This window comes from Telmatherina bonti, assembly GCF_933228915.1.
Source record: "Telmatherina bonti genome assembly, chromosome: 6".
Lineage (NCBI taxonomy): Eukaryota > Metazoa > Chordata > Actinopteri > Atheriniformes > Telmatherinidae > Telmatherina > Telmatherina bonti.
Genome location: NC_136624.1, coordinates 20,296,803 through 20,317,917, shown reverse-complemented (window position 1 = coordinate 20,317,917; position 21,115 = coordinate 20,296,803). Strand labels below are relative to the sequence as shown.

Sequence of the window (21,115 nt, the reverse complement as noted above, 5' to 3'; positions counted from 1 at the left end):
GAAACGGGCAGTATTACCCCATTAATTGTTAAATATATTAAACATATTAAGTTTTGTTCCCAAGGGTTGCCCTGATAAGGAATTCATGCTCCCATTACAGCTCATAATAGCCTGTAGATATATTTGCAATGAACAAGGTTGCATAGCCATTGCCGGCAGCAATGCTGTTTTGTGCTGGTGAAGAAATGGAAATTTACAGTGCAACTCTTTTGGACACTTTTATCATTTCAATTGAATTATCTGTGAATCAAAGAATTATTTATTATCAGCTCTGCATTTTACCATAAAGTGGTATATTTGTTGTTGGTGTTGACAGATCCCATTTATTGTGAAAACACACTTTAGATTTTGGCCTTAAAGGACAGTGACAAACTCCAGCATGTTCCAAATTGAAAGGTTTACTTTTAAATAGACATAGCCTGTGGAGTCTCATTGACTTTAACCTTTATTTTAGCTATTTCAAATTAATGATGGTTGGGGGCTGTCTGTCAGGCCCCTTGCTGCTGAGGTTATGTTTGCCAGGACTGACAACATTAGAGGCTATGTTGTGCTGTGGGTTGGACCTTAGTATTTATAGCCAACTCTAAAAACTGAACTGGTCTGTCATCAGAGTATGTAGGAACATATACACATGGGGGTAAGTACCCTTGCTCAAAGCCATTCAGCAAAAATTGTTGTTCAAACCACAGATAAATAAAAGCTCAAGCTACATTTTCTCTCAATAAACCATTGCCATTAAATTGTTCTGCAGCCCCATCTACCTGCGTAACACTTTAAGTACAGAGCCAGGGTTCAATTATCTGATTGTTTTTCTCCCTAACTCAAACCGGTTGAATTATTATTAAGATATGACAATACATTTTGAACCATTTGTATAAACTTAGATGTTACACAGACAAGATCTTTTCAAGTAAGTATTCTACTAAAGCCACAGTGAGTGCAGCACTACCTGTATGACACCACATGTGCAGGTTGCCATATGGTGGCAATTAGTATCAGTTACATTGTGCTTTGACTCTTCTGGAAATCTGCCCAAAAGTAGGATAAAACTCTGAAGCCAAACACATTACAAAGAGTTATAGGCTTTGCATCTTCAACAAATGAAAGCTTTAATAGGAGCTGTGTCATTTATCAAGTGCATGCATGAACGGGGCAACAAGTATGAGGCTGATTAACAACAAATGTACGACAAACTACCGTCTATTTGTTTGCCATTGGCTGCCAATTACCCATTGCCTAGTACCTGCATTTACCTTATGTGCTGAAGCAGAGCTTAAAAGTCCAATGGCACAATGGGAAGAATAAACATAAGGCTTATCCGAAATGACCTGCTACCCACTCTGAGTCTTCACTGAGCACTAAACCGCCTCATTAATTATCACAGCAGGTGGAGGTAGAGCAGTGTGGATTAGATGAAACCAAGCACCTGTTCTGTGGCTTTTGTTAGACAAAATAATGTGGGCACACATTAACACCTGTGTTTTTGTTGTGTATTGCCATCATATTCCAATTCTTAGGTTAGTCTGACTGGTTTGTTTCCACGGACAATGAAAAGTTAAATTTTGGACAAAAGAAATATTAAGCGCCTACAGAACTTGACACAGTGCAGACGCCCTGCTGTGCATCAGCTCCCAAGAAAGGAAACATAATACAACTGTGTTTTACCTGCAGCAAAATATCAAGCATTGGTATAAAAAATCATCATGATCGTCCCGAATTATATGCATCTTTCCTGCCATTTTGCTCGAGGTATGAGAAAAAGTATTGGATGAATGCTTCAAATACATGAATAAAATAAATGCTGCAGGGGGAGCAAAGTGTTTCTGTGCCATTTCTGCTCTTTTTCATTCTTAATTCCATCACCAGCAGATTTAGTTATGGATATGAACACGCAGTATTGAAGATGTAAATTTTAAAAAGGTTTAAGTTGAGAGACCTCAAATCACATTTGTAAAGCCGCAATAAAAAATGCAATGATTATATTTTGAGAACAGCTTTGCTCCCTTCCTGTGTGGGGAGTACGTGCATCAAACACTCTTGTTACGCACAGGTACATGCTTAGACTATCTCTTACATGACTTACAGATCTGCAGGAAATAAAAATCACACTGTTCAGTAAAAACAGCTGAGATGCCCTTCATGCATAAAACTGCTGTCCAAAGTTGGAAAAGTATATTGAAAAGAAAAATAAATAAATAAAAGAAGGAACCACAACAATGACTAAAGCAGATGAAACAGTGATGCCACTGTGCATGAATATTTACACACAGATTTGCACTTTGAACATGCTTCTGCAGTCTCTCCTTGGCATACAAGTGTGTTTTGCAAGTTCTGTTTTGCAGATGTACATGTACTTATCAATAGAATCCAAAGCTTTGGTTCTGCATTTCCAGCCTTGAAGATGTAGAATTCTTTAGCTGTAATAATTAGCTCGCTCACCTTCCAGCTAATGGAGAGTCAAAGAAATAGATCAAGGAGAAAAAAAATACAAAAGGTCATGCAGTTGCACCTCCACTTGTCAAAACACATAGTTAAAGGGTTCTTCCCCCATTACAAACTACTGGCTAACCCTTCAGGAATGAAGACTGGGAACCACCGGTGGAATTCATGTCAGAATACATGTTTCATAAAAGGTAAGACAGGTTCATTATTATAACTTATTTTCTGACATAATGAAGGACAAAATGTATTTACATCACATAATAGAAAGCAAAAAAAAAAAACATTCCAAATCACATGAAGACATGGTGTGGAAAAAATGTAAACTACAAAACCATTTACATAATTAAATTACAAAGATTAGAAGTAGAGCCGTTTTGGTTAGTCAAGTTACAGTGTATATGTAATGGTGCATAGTAAAAACAACTCAAACATAAAAACATCCTGTTTTTTGATCTTGATTTAAAATTATCAACATTTTGTTGAAAAATAATCTCGACTGGCAGATTTTTTTCCCCCAATTTGTTTGTTGCTTTTAAGCTAATTGCTGCTCCTCTGTGTTTAGGCTGGACTCTGGTCTAAATGTCCCATTAGGTTTAAATGATCTGAGAATATGACAGGTGTATCCTGGGCCTAAGCCGTTCTGTGGTTTATAGAGCATTAGGGTTTCAAATCTATTCTATGGTTGACTAGAAGCCAGTGTAAAAAGTTTAAAAATGGTGTGATTCTGCTCTCATTCCTGGTTAAAACTAGCTGTGGTCTGGACGCGCTGCGGCTGTTTAATGCTCCTTTTGCAAAGTCCAATTACAGTAATCCAGTCGACTGGAGATGAACACATGGATTAGGTTCTATCGGTCTGTTTGAGAGAAAACCTTTTTATTTTTCTGTTTCTAAAGGCTGATGCTGACTCACAATCTGTCTTTTATGACGACTTAAAATAAATACAAGGAAATTGGAAAAAAAAAAAAAAGTCACTTTTGTTGATTAGCAGTCATGTAAAGACTAGCAGTGAAAAAAAATCTCTAGCCAATACACTGGCTTGTTAGGTGGTACATGTGGCTGTCCAGGGACTTGGAAAGTAGCGCTCATTCTCATGTAACAAACAATTTTGGAGTGCTTTTGGCTGTGCAGTTGCATTGTTTTCTTACAGTGTTACTGCACGGAATAAAGCGATTATCAATCGCTGCTCTGTTAAAAATCCCCAAATACTTCATAGTCCAATATGAGCAAACAATGAAAGCAGACACAAACCACTTCATTCTGAAATGAATTATCACAGAGGGAAAGAAAGAGAGAGAGCGAGAAAAAAAAAAAGATGTAATTCTAGGCAGGAGCTCATACACAATGCCAAGACAGCAATGGGCTTGGATGGTATGAAAAAGGGTTTTGCATTTCTCTGAATAGACAGTGATGAAACCACCTGCACTCCACACACTGCCAAGCTGCTCCTACCTCAGAAACATTTAAATGGAAAAGGTTTTAAAATGTAACCATAATACATTGGTCAGTATACACCTTTATGTTGCTGCAATTAATCATGGTGATGTCAAAAGGACAGTGGTAATTTCCATAGTGACAGGATGATTCAACGAGAAGCAGAGGCGAAAGAAAAGGGGAGAGAGAGGCGAGCGAGGCAGTGAGAGAGATCATGGCCATGAGTTAATCAGTTTCCCTGCTTATTATTAACTGTCATTATCTTTCCTCTTTTCAATCAGTGCTTGCTTGTGCTCTGAGGATGTTCTAATAGTGGCACTGGGAAGCTATAATTGATATGTCACCAGCTTGCTCAGTGACTTCAGATGCTGACAGATCTTGAAACATAATGACAGATACTTTTCACAAATGCAGTCCTTCATTTTCAGCCTTTTCAAAAGGTGCACTACAGGAACTTAGCATTGTGGGTGTTTCGAAAGAGTGGAGAGAAATAATAGCTTTGAAGAGGATAAAACTGCGATATTCAAGAAACTAGATTTATATGAAGAAGTACACTGCAGCAGGATCATGTGTTTTTTTCAAAGTGTGGTTTATAAAAAGAACTCAAATGCAAATGTATCAACTGAATAATGCAGAGATAAGAGGAGAAAAATAAAATATCAAATGGTTCTAAATAACTCCAAAACTGAACAGCTGGCAGGCCCACAGGAGTGACAAACAGGAGGATCAAACAAGAAGCAGAGGCAAAAGTGGTGACTTAAACTTTTGATCAGTTGGTTGGAAACAACTGAGATAATTGGAAATGAGAGGCAGGTGAACGGCAAGACAAGAAAGAAACTGGGGTTCTCCTGGTAGTTCTTTTCTTTTAAAACAAACAAAAAAAAAAACAGCATAACAAGGATCTCTGTCACTGTATTCACTGTAACCTTTAGAATAAAGATACAAAAAGCACTAGCGTCTTTTTCTGATCAACATTTAACTCAAGTAGTGATGCATTCCACAAATCCTCAATGCAAAGTTAAAGCATGTCAGTGAAATGGAGAGTCAACACAATGCATGTATGACAATAAGCACATCTTATACCACGGTTTTCAGTCTTTTTAAAATCATATCAGCCAGCTAGAAAATTCTAGACTATTTTTACTTTGCGCTAAAATGTCTTTTTGTCTCTGACTGACAAAAACTACCAAGAAAACACTTCGAGCCCTCAAAACAGCTCTTGACATTAGTTTAACACAGAACAGAATTAGACCAACTTCAACACTTCCAAATATCAACACTGAGTCACTTTCAAGGGTCAGATGTTCCATTTGTTGCACCTCCAGCCTTTGCCATGAAAACGAGTCAGAAAGAGTTTTTAGGCCAGAAACAAACCCAGCGTTGCTTTAAGAAACCGCAGAAATGACATATCACGCATCTGCTGTTAAATGCTTGGCATTTCATTTGTAAGTTGTGATTGAGACATGCTTGCCATGATATAGCATTGAAAATAAAGCTGACAACAGCTCATTTTGCAACTCACCCCTGGGCAGCAGCTCCAACAGAGACTAAATGAGTTTCATCAAAAAGCTAAAGGAGCCGTTTGAAGTTGCAGTCACATAACTGGGCCAAAGCAGCAATACTCGAGCAAATACTTACAAACCTAATAATGAGCTTTTACATCCAGCATGACTTAAGAACACAGCATAAATAGAACAAATTGACTCAGTATGAAAATAACATTTATGCTTATATTTCTGTAATGCTATGCAAGCATTGTATAAAGCAGTGTTAATATTGTAATTGCACTTGTCCAAATCTGGTGTTAAGTAGCAGCTTCTGTGTTTACTTAATGATTCTTTCAACATATTTTCCACTTGACATGTGAATGAAGTGGCCTCTCAACTTGGTATAACTGAAATAAGTTTCTTTTTGCTATTTTAGTCAAGACACATCCAACAACACAGAACTAAATTTCCTCCCATGGTTTGCTGGTTCACACAATGACATACAAATCTAAATTTAACATGATTAATTCCATTCTGAGAGCTCTGCGAATGTTTGAGAGCCTTTACCCTCATGGTACTTACACACAGGTGTTTACTTATACTGGCTAATGAAACCACTTCTCGAGAGTCAGTGGGTGTCCTGAAACTACTTGACTAACATCTGACACTCCTGTTAGTTTTGCTCTATGCATTTGTCTATTGGTTCAACTTTTGCATTTACATGATTTAGAACAAAACATTTTGTTTCTGTCGTAAGCCTCCAATAAACCCTCCAAACTTCAGGCAGAATACCTTGGAAGACCCGTGTGGTTGTGAAGGATTTTCATCCTTTTCACTGTGATTTTTCTAAGCTGGTGTGGATAAAGGTTACCAGTGGTAAAGAGGAATTGGTTCAAAGAATCTCACTGGGAACATAATAAGCTTGTCTAAGCATGTTGGAGATATTTGTTACAGTAAGGAGGTATTGGATGTTGTGGTTTTTCTATGATTGCTGCTTAACAGCTGTCTTTTTTTTTTTTATCATAAAAAATGTTTTTATGATCAATGAAAAAGAAACTTAGCTGAATTTGTTTAATTAAATCTATGTTGTTTTGTCTTTTATGATCACATTTCCTAATAATGTATGAATAGTAATATATTTTTGTCTGCATCATTTAGGAGGTGTTATTCACAAGTTTCTGAACACTTTTAGGTTTATTAGATTTGCAAAGCATCCTAATGAAATTCTTCACATTCCCACTTTTTACTCAGCTAAATCTGCCTTCCTGTGTTTCACCTGGAACTACTTCGCTTGTAATCATTTCCCTATCTTTAACATAGCATACATTTTAGAAACTAATATAATTATATTAATTTTGAGACCTTGAGCTTGCCAATTCACATTGTGTTCTTTATTTTCTTCATTTTTATTATTATATTTTTTTTTAAAAGAAAACACAACTAGAGCTGAAGGGTGACTTGAAAAAATGTGTTGTTAAAGACTAATGGTCAATAAGTTATCACAATTGCATTTATCTGAAAGAGTGAATGTCACAGGATAAATCAGAGAAATATTTGGCAAACATTTATTCCTTTACAAGGTTCAGATCAGAGTCAAGGAGAGCTCAGCCCCCCTGAAAAACAGCAACCACTTTATTTGCTACTTTATTAAAAAAATAAATAAATAAAAAAAATAAAAAACTTTCTGTCATTATATAAGGTGTTTCTGATCAGCCACTTAATGTAGTAACAAAATGTTGTCGTATTTCCCGTTTTTCAATTGCACTGGCGTGCACTGATGTATATGTATGTGTGCATGTGACCTGTATAGTGCATAGTGGTGCACACCTGAAAATTTGGCTCCCCAAAGCCCTGGTGTATTTTCAGCCCTGTCTGGCTTTGACTTCAAATCGTTAGAGGGTATGCACCTGCATCATGATTTTCATCCTAACAACAAACAGATTAGTCAATTCTGATAACTCCAGAGATATGGTAATGATCAGATTTTTGGTTTAAATCAGCTCTGTTTTAAGTCAAATGCTAAACCAATAGAATAATAGAAAAACACTCGGAGAGCGCAAACCCCAGCCAAGGGCAACAGTTGTTAGAAGATGTATATGTCACAGCTGATATTCAACATCTTCTAACAGTTCTGGATCCAAACGGTGATGCGGATCACAACTAAAATTAAATCAGTTCTTCATTTCCACATTTCCAATGATCCCTAAGAATTGCATTAAAATCCGTCTCTAACTTTTTGAGTTATCTTGAACAAAAACATACCGACAAACGAACAAACGCCGGTAAAAACATAACCTCCACGGGGAGGTAAAAATATCCCCAATCCCACCAAAGGTGGCGCTGCATGAGTATTTAGCAAAAAAGGAAAGACCCACATGAAGAAGAAAACTCTGTTGTGAATTAAACATGAAACACAAAACTGTTTAGGGTTTTTTATTTTATCTCACAGAAGTATACTGCAGAAATACACGGCAACATTGGCCGCAGTATGAACAACCGACGAGGCAAGACCAGACTCTTAACATGATCGCTATGTATTTACCCACAATGCAATGCTACATCAAATGCAGGAAGCGACTTTTTTTTTGTAGTCCACTTCTTGTGTTTGGTCCACGTGAAATGACCTATGACCTGTTTGTAGGCAAACCGAGTCTGCTTCTTTGGTCCGAATCAGAATTTGTTTGGCACATTTATAGTTCCCCAAACAAAGCAGACTTTCTGAGCAAACTGACTCAGATTTGAATCAAAAAGGCTGACGTGAAAGTGCCCTGAAAGTGTCTTAACATCTGATTCTGGTTTATTATGTAGATCTGTTGCACATGCCACTTTTCCATTGACTACAAGCCCAACAGTGCAGATTATAAATGGGAAGTGCTTTGATGACTTTCAGAGCTAGCAAGAGTGGCTGCCAATTGTATTGCAACTTCGAAAACATTCATGTTAGCTTTAAATTTCAAAATGCATGGCTAATGCACCCAGTTTTGAAAATACAATCTACAAAATAAAAAGTACAAAAAATAGCTAAAAAAAAAGCTTAACATTCCAGGCTTTCAGGCTTTGTCAACATGTTTAACTATAAGCCATTTTTTCCTACAGTTTGCTGCTAGTGGATTATTTTTTCTCAGCTCACTTAAATCCTTAATATCACTGGCAAAGCTAATTACTAGGACTATGACCTATCCATTGACATGGTGACATGTGCTGACCAGCTGAAATCTGACACATTTCAGCTTTATTTTTTCTTTTCATAAAAAAAATAAATACCTGAGCTTCAACGACTCTAGGCTCCGTATGAAACAACAGGGGAGAACTTCCATCATCACACCATCAACCAAGAAGTACCGGAAATCATATTCACCTTGTTTTCACCTCTTACTGGGCTCATAATTGGAACGGATAGGTGTGCTCAGGGTCTGCAGTCCATCATCATACACCCATGGATGATGATTAATGGCCCATCGGGAACTAACAGCAAGTGGACGCTCTCAAGCAGCGTCTATTACCTCATATGTGCCACCAAACATCCAAGCATCTTTGCAAGACCTTGTCTTGTTCTTCAAAAGGTTGAGAACAAAAGCATGTGCATGTGAGACTGCTTGCATACTTGCATACACTTGATGATGTGTATATCTGTGTGTATCATAAAGTTTGTGGTATCATGATAAGTTATCAGTATCATGTCACTTTAATTAGATTAATTGGTCTGAATGCGGTCATTAAAAACAGTAATGTGTTTGTTTAATAAATCCTGTCTGCCTTTTCTGTGTTTTTATGACTACGTGCATGGCAGACTTTTTTTAGAAGTCATTTACTGATAAGTTTGTAATGACGCTGAAAATGATTTTTTAAAGTACTTTAAATATTTGTGTGACAAGCTCCAAAACAGAAAGTTGAAAAATCTCAAATTCAGTTTGAAGCATGTTTTTTTGACAAAAAGGTTTTGTTTTTTTTTAAAAAAAAAGAAGCTTTTCATTATCCCCTACTGGCCTATATAATACATAAATTGATTAAAAATAAACAAAACATAATTTGGCAACATGAAAAAAACACCAACCTGTTTGCTGTAAAGACAGATCCTTTGTGAATAAGCATCACGTTGTGTTTTTAACTCACCGATGGGGCTGGTTTCCCTCCCCTTGCAGTGCAGACAAGAGTGAAATTCTGGGCTTGGTATCGACTGAAGGGGGCTGGAGTGTTCTCTGCCACCACTGATATGTTGTTCGGAGGCGCTGTGAAGGATAGGAATGAAATGTCAAAAATAAAAACACCAATATCTTAATACATTTTATAGACACACAATGTAACCTCAGATATCCTTTTACTGTTTGAAAAACACCACTTTCCACTCTTCTTGAACATCTTTGCACTTACTCTATAATGGAATGTCATTTTAGGGTTATCCATGTAGGTGGAAACTGTTCTTTCAATACTGACAGAGTAAGAGCAAGACGGCAAGAGCAGACAAAGACTAAAACAAAGCAAGTGAGTTGCTTTATCTATTCTTTGCATCTCTTTTCTAAAGAAATAAAGAACCTGCTACGAAATTCTCCACTTAAAATGGTAAGTGAATGGCGGGGACAAGATCTTCAAGACTCCCTAGGGCTCAAGTGAGTCGGATGGGGCTGATAAGGTATAAGATTGCATACATATCATATCATAAACTTGCTATGGGAATCTCTCCAGGGATCCCAGCAAGTATGTCACGGTAGTGAAACTGGAAACATGTGAGCAAAGATTTTGCGGCTTTACAGAGGCACACTGGGAAGAGAATGGAAATCTCCCACATCCTCCAGAAAATCAGCTGTTCAGCCTGCTGTGCTTTGGTCGTTGGATGATAGCTCCACTGTGAATGTAACTAGTTCATATCCTGGCAGTTAAAGGAAACATCGCTGGGAAAATTTTAACTGATGACATGACAGCGAGCGAAGGCCAGCTGTATGAGGACGTTTTGAATTTTCAACAAGGACTGCCAAGAAGCAAGCTGTGTGCGCTGTCTATTTCCCCGCAGATTTGACAGCAGGAGGTTTTATGAATACTCAAATACGGCAAAGCTTTAATCAGAATGAGAATTTGAACAATCTGTTAAGGACGTCATGAGGTGAGACAAGAATCTCTTCAGAAGTTGCAGTTTTTTAATCCCCCCCCCCAAAAAAAAAGGCACAAAGGGCAAGTAAAGGGCCATGCTGGGAGCGGTGCTTTTTATGAGCCAGTTTTATCTGTAAATCTATCAAATGCTTTTAAAACAGACATGCCACAGCAATTAATTGATTAGAAGTAGGCGGGGGGTTTTGTGTGGGGATTTAGCTACTGGCCTGGGTGCCTCTGTGTTTCCACACCTCTTAATTGCTTATTGATGGAAATCATATGGTTGTAAATTAACCTTTGAACACTCCATTAGCTTGCTGACAAGCTTGTCTCAACCTGGCATATGATTAGCTGTCAGACATGTCTGCTTCTGACCTATAAGGTAGAAGTATTCTCACAGAGGTGGATGCACACAGCACGATGAAGCTGCACCGATACAGCAAACATAAAATATGGCGATAAAAAACACATTTTAACATTATAGATTTACTTTTATTGATCGCCCCATTCCATAAATGAGAATTGAAGTCTTTTTTTTTTCTTTTTTTTTTTTTATAGAGTGAAGCAAATATAGACACAAGAGTTTCTGCTCTCAGTGATGCCAAAGTCTGAAGTAAGAAATAAGGGTTGTTTTTAAAGATTATCAGGACCTTTGAATATAAAGGGAAAAAAAATGGCATTGCAGTAATGCACAGTTTTAACACTTTGGATTTAGAAAAAGCTAATTTGCTGAAAAGCAACATGATTAGCATTCTGTTAAATTGTTTCCACATGACTGATGAGTGCAGATAATCTTTCTTGATGAGAATTTTCCACATGGTAGCAGTGGATGCTTTGATGAGCTAGAAGAAAATCACTAGCAACTTGATAAATGCTAATTAAGGCCTCTAGTTAAGTTAGTTAAAGAGACTTGAATATGGATCGTGCTGCTGTGTTGTTTTCTGCGATGTGGGTGGCGGGCCACCTAATGTGAATCTAAGCCTGAGACAGCCACCAACCTTGGTGAAATATTTGACATGATTAATACCAAGACCTACTGTGCACAGCACACTATTTGCAAACACAACTCAGTACAGGATTAAGATTGTTGTCTGTGAAGATAAATACTGAGCCTTCATACTTCATTAAATTGCAGATAACATTTTCCTGCTTGTTAAAGGTTCAGCATTTTCTTTTTATTTCATATTTGTGAAATAGAGTCTTTTTTTCTTTTTTGTCAGTTACTGAGATCTTGGTATTTAAATTTAATTTTAAAACAGCCCATAACTCAGTTAGCTCACTGTCACTGCATAAAGGGCATCGGTATATCTGGTTTGTATACCTGAAACGTATCTGTTTCCTAATTGCTCCCTTCAATTAGCGGCCTGATATCTTACTGGCAATGTGTTTTTTGTTAAGTGTAGGTCATGAATGGCACAAAATGAAATTAATGATAAATGTGTTTATAAAAATAAGTTTTCAAATGTTTTTATTTTCTGTGGACATAAATTTGGGACTGTTTAGCTGAAAAATACAAAAAAGGCTGCAAATAGAAAAATGAGCAAGAAGATGGATGAATAAGTGTTGTTTCAACACTTCAGTTGGACCAACCAGTCATAAGAGTTTGAAACCAAGGAGTAGTGCCCCGGAGAACAGAAATGCCTGCCATGAAGAGCTCCATAGTTCTCCTTTGTAAACTATAATAACTTTTTCATGTAATAATTTTACTTTTGCTTTCACTCAGTTCCATTGCTGGCAATGCTGCATTTTGCAAGATGAAATCAAATGTGTAGTTTGGCAACCAAAAACAGATACATTTCTCTTTGTATAAACACACCATAGAATTAAAAGCTGTTTTATTTAATTTTCTTTCTATCATTCAGTACTGACATCAATAATGAGCTCTGTGTCAATCTTTAAGCACCTCCTTTTACTATTTTTTAAGGGCAGTTTTGCTGGTTTATTTCATAAAAGTAATGAGAAACAAAATGACAAAAAAAAAAAAGAAAACCTCTGTATTGGTAAATGGGTGAAATGTTTGATGCTCCAGCTTCCTCTCTGGCCTCCTAATTAAAGGATTTGGAGCTCTGGGGACAACTGGACTCATAAGAATCACTCCCATCGTCCCTTTGTACTAAGCACTTTGGCCTTGAGTCAATCTCTGGAGGTTTGTTTATTGTGGAAAGAGGGTGAGTGTGTCTGTGTGTGTGTGTGTGTGTGTGTGTGTGTGCGTGTGTGTGTGGAGGGCTAATTACAAATAGGTTCCAAGGTCAGACATGGATTTCACTTTTACACTGATAATAATTCAGTGATAAATGAGCGCAAATGTTCCAAAGTAATGAATATGGATTCTGAATAATTTCTTCAAGCACAAGAGTGCAAACCTTTTTACTTCCTCTCAGTGTGACCATGCCATGATCGCTTGGGGATTAATCGCTTGACAAACAGCTGCAAGAGCCGCACTTGTAATTTAAAGATAATTGCTTAAGTTTTTATCATTTGTACAGTTAGACCAAAATAATCTGGTTGAATTATGAAATGTGACTTAAACAGGTGCACAACTTTCACACATAATGGCAAAACATTTGTTCCATCCAAGAGCTACCTCTTTGAACTTCAGACAGCTCATATTAGCGGAGGGTTGCTACTAAACACGTTTCTTGGATATGAGATTTATGTAACAACTGTGTGAATACTTGCAAAGACAATTGGTCCAGAATACAACACTGAACAAAACTTTCATTAAAGCTTTTGAACATGGATTTCTTTCAGCATTTATAAGTATGAGGATCCACTCAATTTATTCCCAAAATTACACACAAACGCAGATTTGACTTTCACGACGCAGTTGCAGTAAACAAAGCATGGCCATGTTCTGTATATTTCAAATCACACTGAAATAAGTGTAAGTGAATAAGACTTTGACTTCTAACATCGGCATGCAAAGCAGGTTTGTGTCTGACTTTGGAGAGGGTCTTATGAAATGAGTGACAACGCCACAAGCTAAGACATAAGTGAGCCCTGAAGAACATCTGAGATGTACTTGTGCCCTCTTAAAACCACTGTGGCAAAATCACAGCTGGTGACACAGATCTGCAATAAAATCCACTGACAAAATCCTCCTCTTCAGAGAGAAGAGATTGGCAAACGCCATGTGTTCATCTGGCACATTTTCTAAAAGATTTTCCTCTTCCTCCACAAACAGTTAAGTAGGCACACACAGTACACCTTTAAGTTCAGGCTAAATGACTCCCTCTGATATAAATAAATTATAGCCTTTTTTTTTTTTTTTTTTTTCCAGAATTGTCATTGGTTTTCTAACATTAGCTTGCTTAAGCTTTACTCTTTCACGCTAAATCCATCTATAATACATGCTCATTCCAAAGCAGGGTTGTTGGTGGGTTGGAGCCTATCTCAGTGGTTATTATAGTCATGCTCAAGTGTAGCGGTATCCTGCCAATTTACAATTAGTCACTGAAATAACTAGAAACAGAAAAAAAAAAAAAAAAAACTCATAATAGATTAAAACTGGTTAAATAATAATTTACTGCCAGTGCTTTTCATTGCGGTTGAAAAGGATAATTAAAAAAAAAAAAAAGAAAAGAAACTCCCCCAGACAATTTTGAGCACTTTGCGGAGGAGCAGTGGGCCAGAATATCTACCCAAAGGTGCAGAAATCTGACTCAATGTTACCAAAAACACCTGACTGCAGTGATTGCCTCAAAGAGTTGCTCACCTAAATAGTCATTTTTGGGTCCCTTGTAATTGTTTTTTTTTTTTGTTTTAAATATTTCTCCTGAAGCACAGGGCAATGCCAGAATTTTCATTTATTTATTTACCCTCAACTCCTAATCTAAAAGGTTGGGAAAATGAATGAATGAATTTGATTATTTATTTTTGTCAAATTCAACTCATTTCAGTGACAGCTGTTTTTTCTTTCCTTATTCAGTGGAAGGCTGCCAATACCCTTGAGCACAACTGGGTGCTCTACAGTGTTCACCAGTCTATTCTGGTCTATTTAGTTTGTAGTACTGAAATAATAATGATGAAAAATAATGCATAAGCACAGAAAGTGGTATTTAGAAAAGCGAAATTTATTGTTAGAATATGTGACTGTAAAACATACTTCTGCTCATATAAAATAAATTAAACCTGATATGAAAAAGTAGAGATGAACATTATGGCAAGGCAGACTTGACATAAACCATCAGGCTTCAGTCTGCATTTCTTACAATCAGTGCTCTTTCATGCAAGGAAATGTAAGTAACTAAATGAGTGGCTGTCTGACTTTTTGCATTTATTTAATTCATTCTGTATTTTCTAAATTGCCACAGCCATCCAGCTGCATGTGGCACAACTGGCATTGTTGGAAAACCCTGTAGATGTAGATTTAATGCATCCTATTCTTCCTTTCCTCTTCCTAGATTCATTTCACTGAGGAAATAATGTCTATATGCTTATGCGGGTTTTGTATCTTAGGCTCTGTGTTTGACTCCAGGGGCCTCATTCATCAATGGTGTACAGGAAAATTTGTATTCTTGCACAGGACTAAAATCTATTTTAGTATAAAATAATAATAAGTACAAAAACATGCTGATTTATCAAATGTGTGTATGCACACCAGTAAATACTATGCTGATAAATTCCACCTGTTCTAAATAACTAAGTTTGCACCTGGTCATGGTCATTTACACTACCAGTCAAAAGTCTGGATACACTCTTCTTTTAACTTCAATAGGAAAGTGTGTCCAAACTTTTGACTGATAGCATACATTCAGAAACTCCTTCATTTTATCACTTTAGAGTGATGGAGAGTAAGAAAGAATACATTATTTGGATAATTTAGGTCAACCAAACAATCTCTCTCTCTCTCTCTCTCTTTCTCTATCTATCTATATTTATATATATATAAAATTATTTTATTTTTATAAATATTATTTTACAGTCCTCTAAAACAATATGCTTCATGATTAAACTAACAAAGAATAAATAAAGGCTGCGGAAAGAAATGAGAGCAGTAAATAATCCGGGATCAAGAAGAGATCTGTGTTGTTTTCTTTTAAAGGTAGAAATCGTGAAACAATCAAACATCAAACTAGAAAAACAATTCAAGAAAAAAAAAAAAAGGCATCACAGCAAGTTGTTTGTGCAGCTGGATGAGGACAGAACTTCTCTTTGGTTAAACACGGTTGGTTTTATATGTCTTGTAGAGATGAACAAGACTTGACGTGACATTACTCTTACATACTTTCCCAGAATCGGTGCAGCACTCTCCCTTGATCGGTTTTGAATCGTAATGTGTTTTTGTCTAGAGAAAAGACACATCCAGCATGGATGGTGTAAAGCAGTCGAGTGATGGGCAAGTAATGTCAAACTACTTGTATTTTCATCGGAATAGTTAAGATAACTTTGTAACACATATCCTAAACCGAGGCATAACTCTTAACATAATCACTTTTAAAAACAGCATCTTTTTAGAAATAATCTCAGTGATGAGATCATCTGATTGTTTTATGACCTCACAATGTGACGTAACCCATAGGTTACTGAAGAGCTGAATTGAAGCTCAGTGGGCGGTTCCAAGCATCGCCATCTTGGCAGGGGCAAGCGTGTCGTCTCACCTGGTAAATACAAATATGGGTAAAGACGTAGCGCTGAGAGACGGCTGTGAGTGTCATGGTAGACATTGAGCGAACTTGAGCTTACTGAGCTTCTTACTTGAAGCAGGATATCGGGTACCTGTCAATCAAAAGGACATGCCTCTAAATGTGCTGAATTTTGAGATTAAATTACTTTTAAACGTGCGAGTTGGAAAAAATTTCACTTCCCCCACAGTTGTTATGAAGGTAAACCTGATCTATTAAACCAAAAATGGATTTTTGTACCAGTCTGTAAACATGTTTATTTCTGCTGTGAAGTTGGCCTTTTTAACATGGACATTTGCTCTGTTTTGAAGCCAGCCCCTAGTGGATGAGGGGGGAACTGAACTTTTATGCACTTCCGCTTAGGCTTCACTTTTTTACTGCAGGAGGCTCCGTCCATCTTTCATATATGGTTTATGGTTTTACCGCTTGCTTTTGTTCATACGCATGGAATGAAATGTGCTTTAATTTACACTTTTTTTCTATTCCAATTTTTTGCGCAGGAATTTTTGTATGTACACAATAAGCCCACTTCTGTGCATTCGCACAATCATAAATGAGGCTCCATATCTGAATAGGTATTTTTACACTACCATTGCACCATAAACTGCAGTGCTGACTGGATTTTTATGTGAAAAAATAAATAAAACTAAATCTATTTGCGGATAGGGGATGAGAAATCCTAATAAGACTTTTATGTAATTTATAATTGAAATTTATAAAATAAGATCATAGTCACAAGCTTGGAGACATGTCTTTGGCCACATATAAAAATCTAAATAAGTCTTACGCTGCCAGCTCCCGGCAATCTACAAAGACACGCAGAACAGCATGGCACCCTGCTGCTTCGTTCCTGCTTGATTGCTCCTTGCAAAGACACATATGTAAATTTATTTCTTGTGTACAGGAATGCACATGCATGGGAAATCACACATTAAAATGCATGTGCGTAGTCGTGAAGGGAAGAAGCACATATAATTCAGACTCAGTCACACAGTGAGAAACAGAAAACATTGTTGAGGTGCTGAAATGTTTGACATAACTCCTCTGCACTTAGGCTTATTTTATTTTTCTCAAACCTCTACTCCGCAACACATGAAACGTGAGGAGATAAGAGAGACACATCCACGACTTTTAATCACATTCCCTTTTGTGCTTTTAAGCATTTGCATTTACATTTGCATGGTTTATTACAAAGCTGTCATTTCGTATCGGATCCTCTCACCCAGCCAACCGGTTAGAGCAGTGTAGCTGGCTGCAAAGAGACTCTGGTGCCTGTCAGGGAGAGGAAAAGGATGAGACACAGAGACAAAAGCTTGTGTCACACTGAACAAGTTCCCAAGTTCCGAAGCCCATTAATCATACCGATGTTGTTCAAAGTGCAGCAATGTGCCTGTGTGCTTGGACTGGTCAATGTGTTTTGGAGAAGCTGGAATATTATTCGGTGCTCTTGTCTGCAGAAATATGGCTTAACTGATGTATTACTGAGCAAAGGCAACCGTCCTGTAAGTGGCATCCTCTGGTTATGCAGTTTTGGAGCTTGAATACAGTTTTTCCCACCTCTGTGAAGAAGAAAAAAACATCCCACCCTCCCTAGTCCACAAAGTTGTTGTTAAAAAATGTAAGAACAATTACTTACAAAACATGCCAGTGCCACACTCTGAATGACTTGGTAGCATGGGAAAAGTTGTGTTTTCTGCTTCTGCGCTGCTCTCATATGATGGGAAATATGATATGTCGCTTTCCTCGTCTCTTTTCAAGCTAATGTTCTCTGAGGATGAAGCAGGCTTGGACTTATAGATTTCTGTGTATAATGAGGACAAGGGGGACATGAGAGAGTTTTTTTTGCCAGCACAGTTTAAAGGCTCACTTGAGATTGGACAAAAGAGAAAGTGATTTTTTTTCTCCAGTATCCCCAGTGACAATGGCAGATGGGACCTAGCCTGTACACAGACCAGCATCCATTCTGCTGTGGCTGATACCCTCTTCCCTAAAGTCCATGTTTTTCATTTTGTTTGAGTTTACTCTTTTTTTTTTTCCATTAATTTATTTATTTGCTTAAAGGCAGAGGTTTAGGTTGGAAATCTGTTACAATTTGGCATCTTTGAGACTAGTCCTCTCCAACCTAACCTATCCCCTGCTCAGCAGCCTGGTAATTCACATGGTACTGACACAGATACACCTATAAGATCCCCCAGTGGCAGACACATTTCTTGTTGACTGCGTCTGCAAAGCTTAGTATTGAGATAGATATTTTTTTATATTGCGTAGTTTAAAGACCACGGGACTAAAATAAGACTGTAAAATTATACGAGGCCAAAGAGGGAACTTGAGGGAGAGAAACATCTATCATTCCGTTCTTATCCCGAGAGCAGATGAACAATCCCCAAAGAACTCTTTGAGAAAATCTACATCAAACGCCTGCAGCCAGATGGCCACAAGTGCTGCAAATGTCGATACACTACACAACATTCAGGGACAGGGAGGAGAATTCATATTTCAGTCTGACATGTAAGGATTGTTGATGGGGCAGTTATGACCGAGATAAATTGGGCGGCCATGGATAACAGTTTCTCTTTGTAAAATGGGCAAGAAATACAACAGAGTGACTTTCATTACCTTGACATGTTGAAAACTGGATGCAAAACCTTTTATACAAGAGTCTGATTTATCCTCAGGTATTTTAACGATTCCATAGATTTGCTAATATAAATTCTCTTCCTCTCAGAATAGTATGATGAATGTTGTAGGGTAAAAATTAGAAAGATAATGAAATAACTTATGACCTGGTGATCAATAACATTCGACCAGATTATTTCCTTTCTGATACACAAGAAGCCCTGGCTACCATCTTACTTCAATCTTTATATACCAGCGACTTTTGACATGTAAAACAAGTTGAAAGAGAATTTTTAATTGAAAAAAGCAAAAAAAAATGGGGCATGATTGGGTCCCTTGTAATTGTTTTTTTTTTTGTTTTAAATATTTCTCCTGAAGCACAGGGCAATGCCAGAATTTTCATTTATTTATTTACCCTCAACTCCTAATCTAAATGCTGGGGGTGCATCAATGCTGGGCATGATGCACCCCCCCCCCCCCCCCCCACACACACACACACACACACACATACACAAATGACAATCTATTATATAACTGCAAAATCTTCAATCTCAGTTAGCTTTGAGCTTTGAGATAGGTTATAAACGATCACATGTTTGAGTTGAAGTAGTGCATGCCTAACTTGCAGTCACCATGGTTTTCTCTGCTGATGCAAAGAAAAGATGGCTCCATTTACACGTGAATACATGTAAACACGTGACAGTACATAGTCCATGGTGAGTCTTTCTCTAGAAGACATTTGGTGACATTTTGGAAAGAAAAAAAATATATATTTGTAGTGACTCAGGCTGAAGAAAATGTCTAAGAATGTCCAACTTCACACATTAAAGGAATGAAGATGTCATCAAATGTGAACAATGTTGTGAAGTAATTCAGTCTGTGGAGAAAAGGAACACGCAGTCCTTTGGCATGCTAGATGTTAAATGTGAAGAATAATAAAGTTCTTAATGACAGTGAGCCATCGTTTGCATGTTGGTAACAAATGTTGAGATGAGTGTGGAGTCTTTGATAAGCCATTCAAAATAAAAAGGCTTCTTGATGATCCAAAATAATTAGTTAAAACGTTTTATACAATGGGGTCCAGATGTGTACATGACAGTTAACTATCAATAAGTGGATGCATGGTGGTATAGACGGATGAATGTATGGCTTTGATTGGGCAGCTCAATATTGTGAAATAAATAAATGACTATCTGCATTCAGTTTCTAGATACTCTGTCTCTTTTATGTGCATAAACACATAATGCAAATAATGCAACCAAAACGTACCAAATGTTTTTTTTACTGAGCTTTTGCAGCCAGCTGATCAAGTGACCCAACAAAGACAGCACTGGAACTCACAAGACATAACATACACTTTCAAGTTAACTTGAGATTTTCAAAGAAAAAAATAAAATAAAATGAAATAAAGTTTCTATTTTAAATCAGTAGTTATATAAAGGATTCTAATTATAGATGGATGCATGCCCATTGAACACGATGTGTTGGTGCACCTGCTCTTCCTCAGCCTCATCATCTGCACTGCATCTTTCAATATTTGCTGGGTGAAACAAATATTAGGAGTAAGATTCACTTTTCTTCACCAAATTCTAAAAAAAAACACAAACCAATCTTGACTTAATTTCTCAAAGGAATGAGCCAAGATTGTTGAGCTAAGCACATTTCTCTGCTTTGTCCTGTCTTACAACTGTTTTGTTTATCTTATTTCTTGTTTGCTTGCTTCAGAGGCAATTATATGGAGCGCTATGACAATCTAAATAAGAAAGCCAAGATAAACATATAGCATTAGTAAAGCTTACACCTTTTTTTTCCCCCCGTCCAAGATATGAATATTCCGTTTTAATCTAAATGGCTCAAAAAAGTTTTTCTTTGCTTTCATGATCCAAAACTTTTTGCATCTCATTCTTATTTTATGACAATCACAGAGAATTGGACACTAAAAAAGAATGAAAAAAAAAAAATTGCAATAGAACAACCTAAATGAATGGAAAACCTAATACTAAAGCTTTAAGACAGCTGAGTATTTTTTTATTTTTTTATATACAAGTGATACAAGTGAAAATCTATCATTAGCATTGAAATGACATGCGGTTGCTTCATGGTGACGTTTCATGTCCGGTTCCAAAATATTCATGAATTCACTCGTTCTGATTTCGGCCATATAAAATATTCGATTTATGTGAGGGCTGAAAACAGCTTTCATTTTCCAAATAAATTGAACCCTGATGGTGAAGCAGCCCCTTCCCAGCTTGCTGTGATGACTAACATCCCAGTTATTTTGACCTCCCTCTGAGCCATAAAGAAACCCACGTTTTAAAAACTTCCAACTTGAAAACTGTGAATCATTAAATCAGTGCACCGTATCACATCTGAAACCTTATTCATTGGATGTTACTACTTGTTCACACCCTATCTTTTAGGATCTTGCAT

General features: G+C 37.1%; 1 protein-coding gene across 1 annotated transcript in view; it reads right to left on the bottom strand.

Moving 5' to 3' along the window:
- Nucleotides 1-21,115, bottom strand: part of igsf21a (immunoglobin superfamily, member 21a) — a gene marked incomplete at both ends in the record, with an annotated part of 171,435 nt that overhangs the window by 23,101 nt on the left and 127,219 nt on the right. Inside the window, one exon of the mRNA XM_079243027.1 lies at nt 9,474-9,589. Coding sequence (XP_079099153.1) covers nt 9,474-9,589 — 116 coding nt within the window. The remainder of the gene's footprint in view (nt 1-9,473; nt 9,590-21,115) is intronic.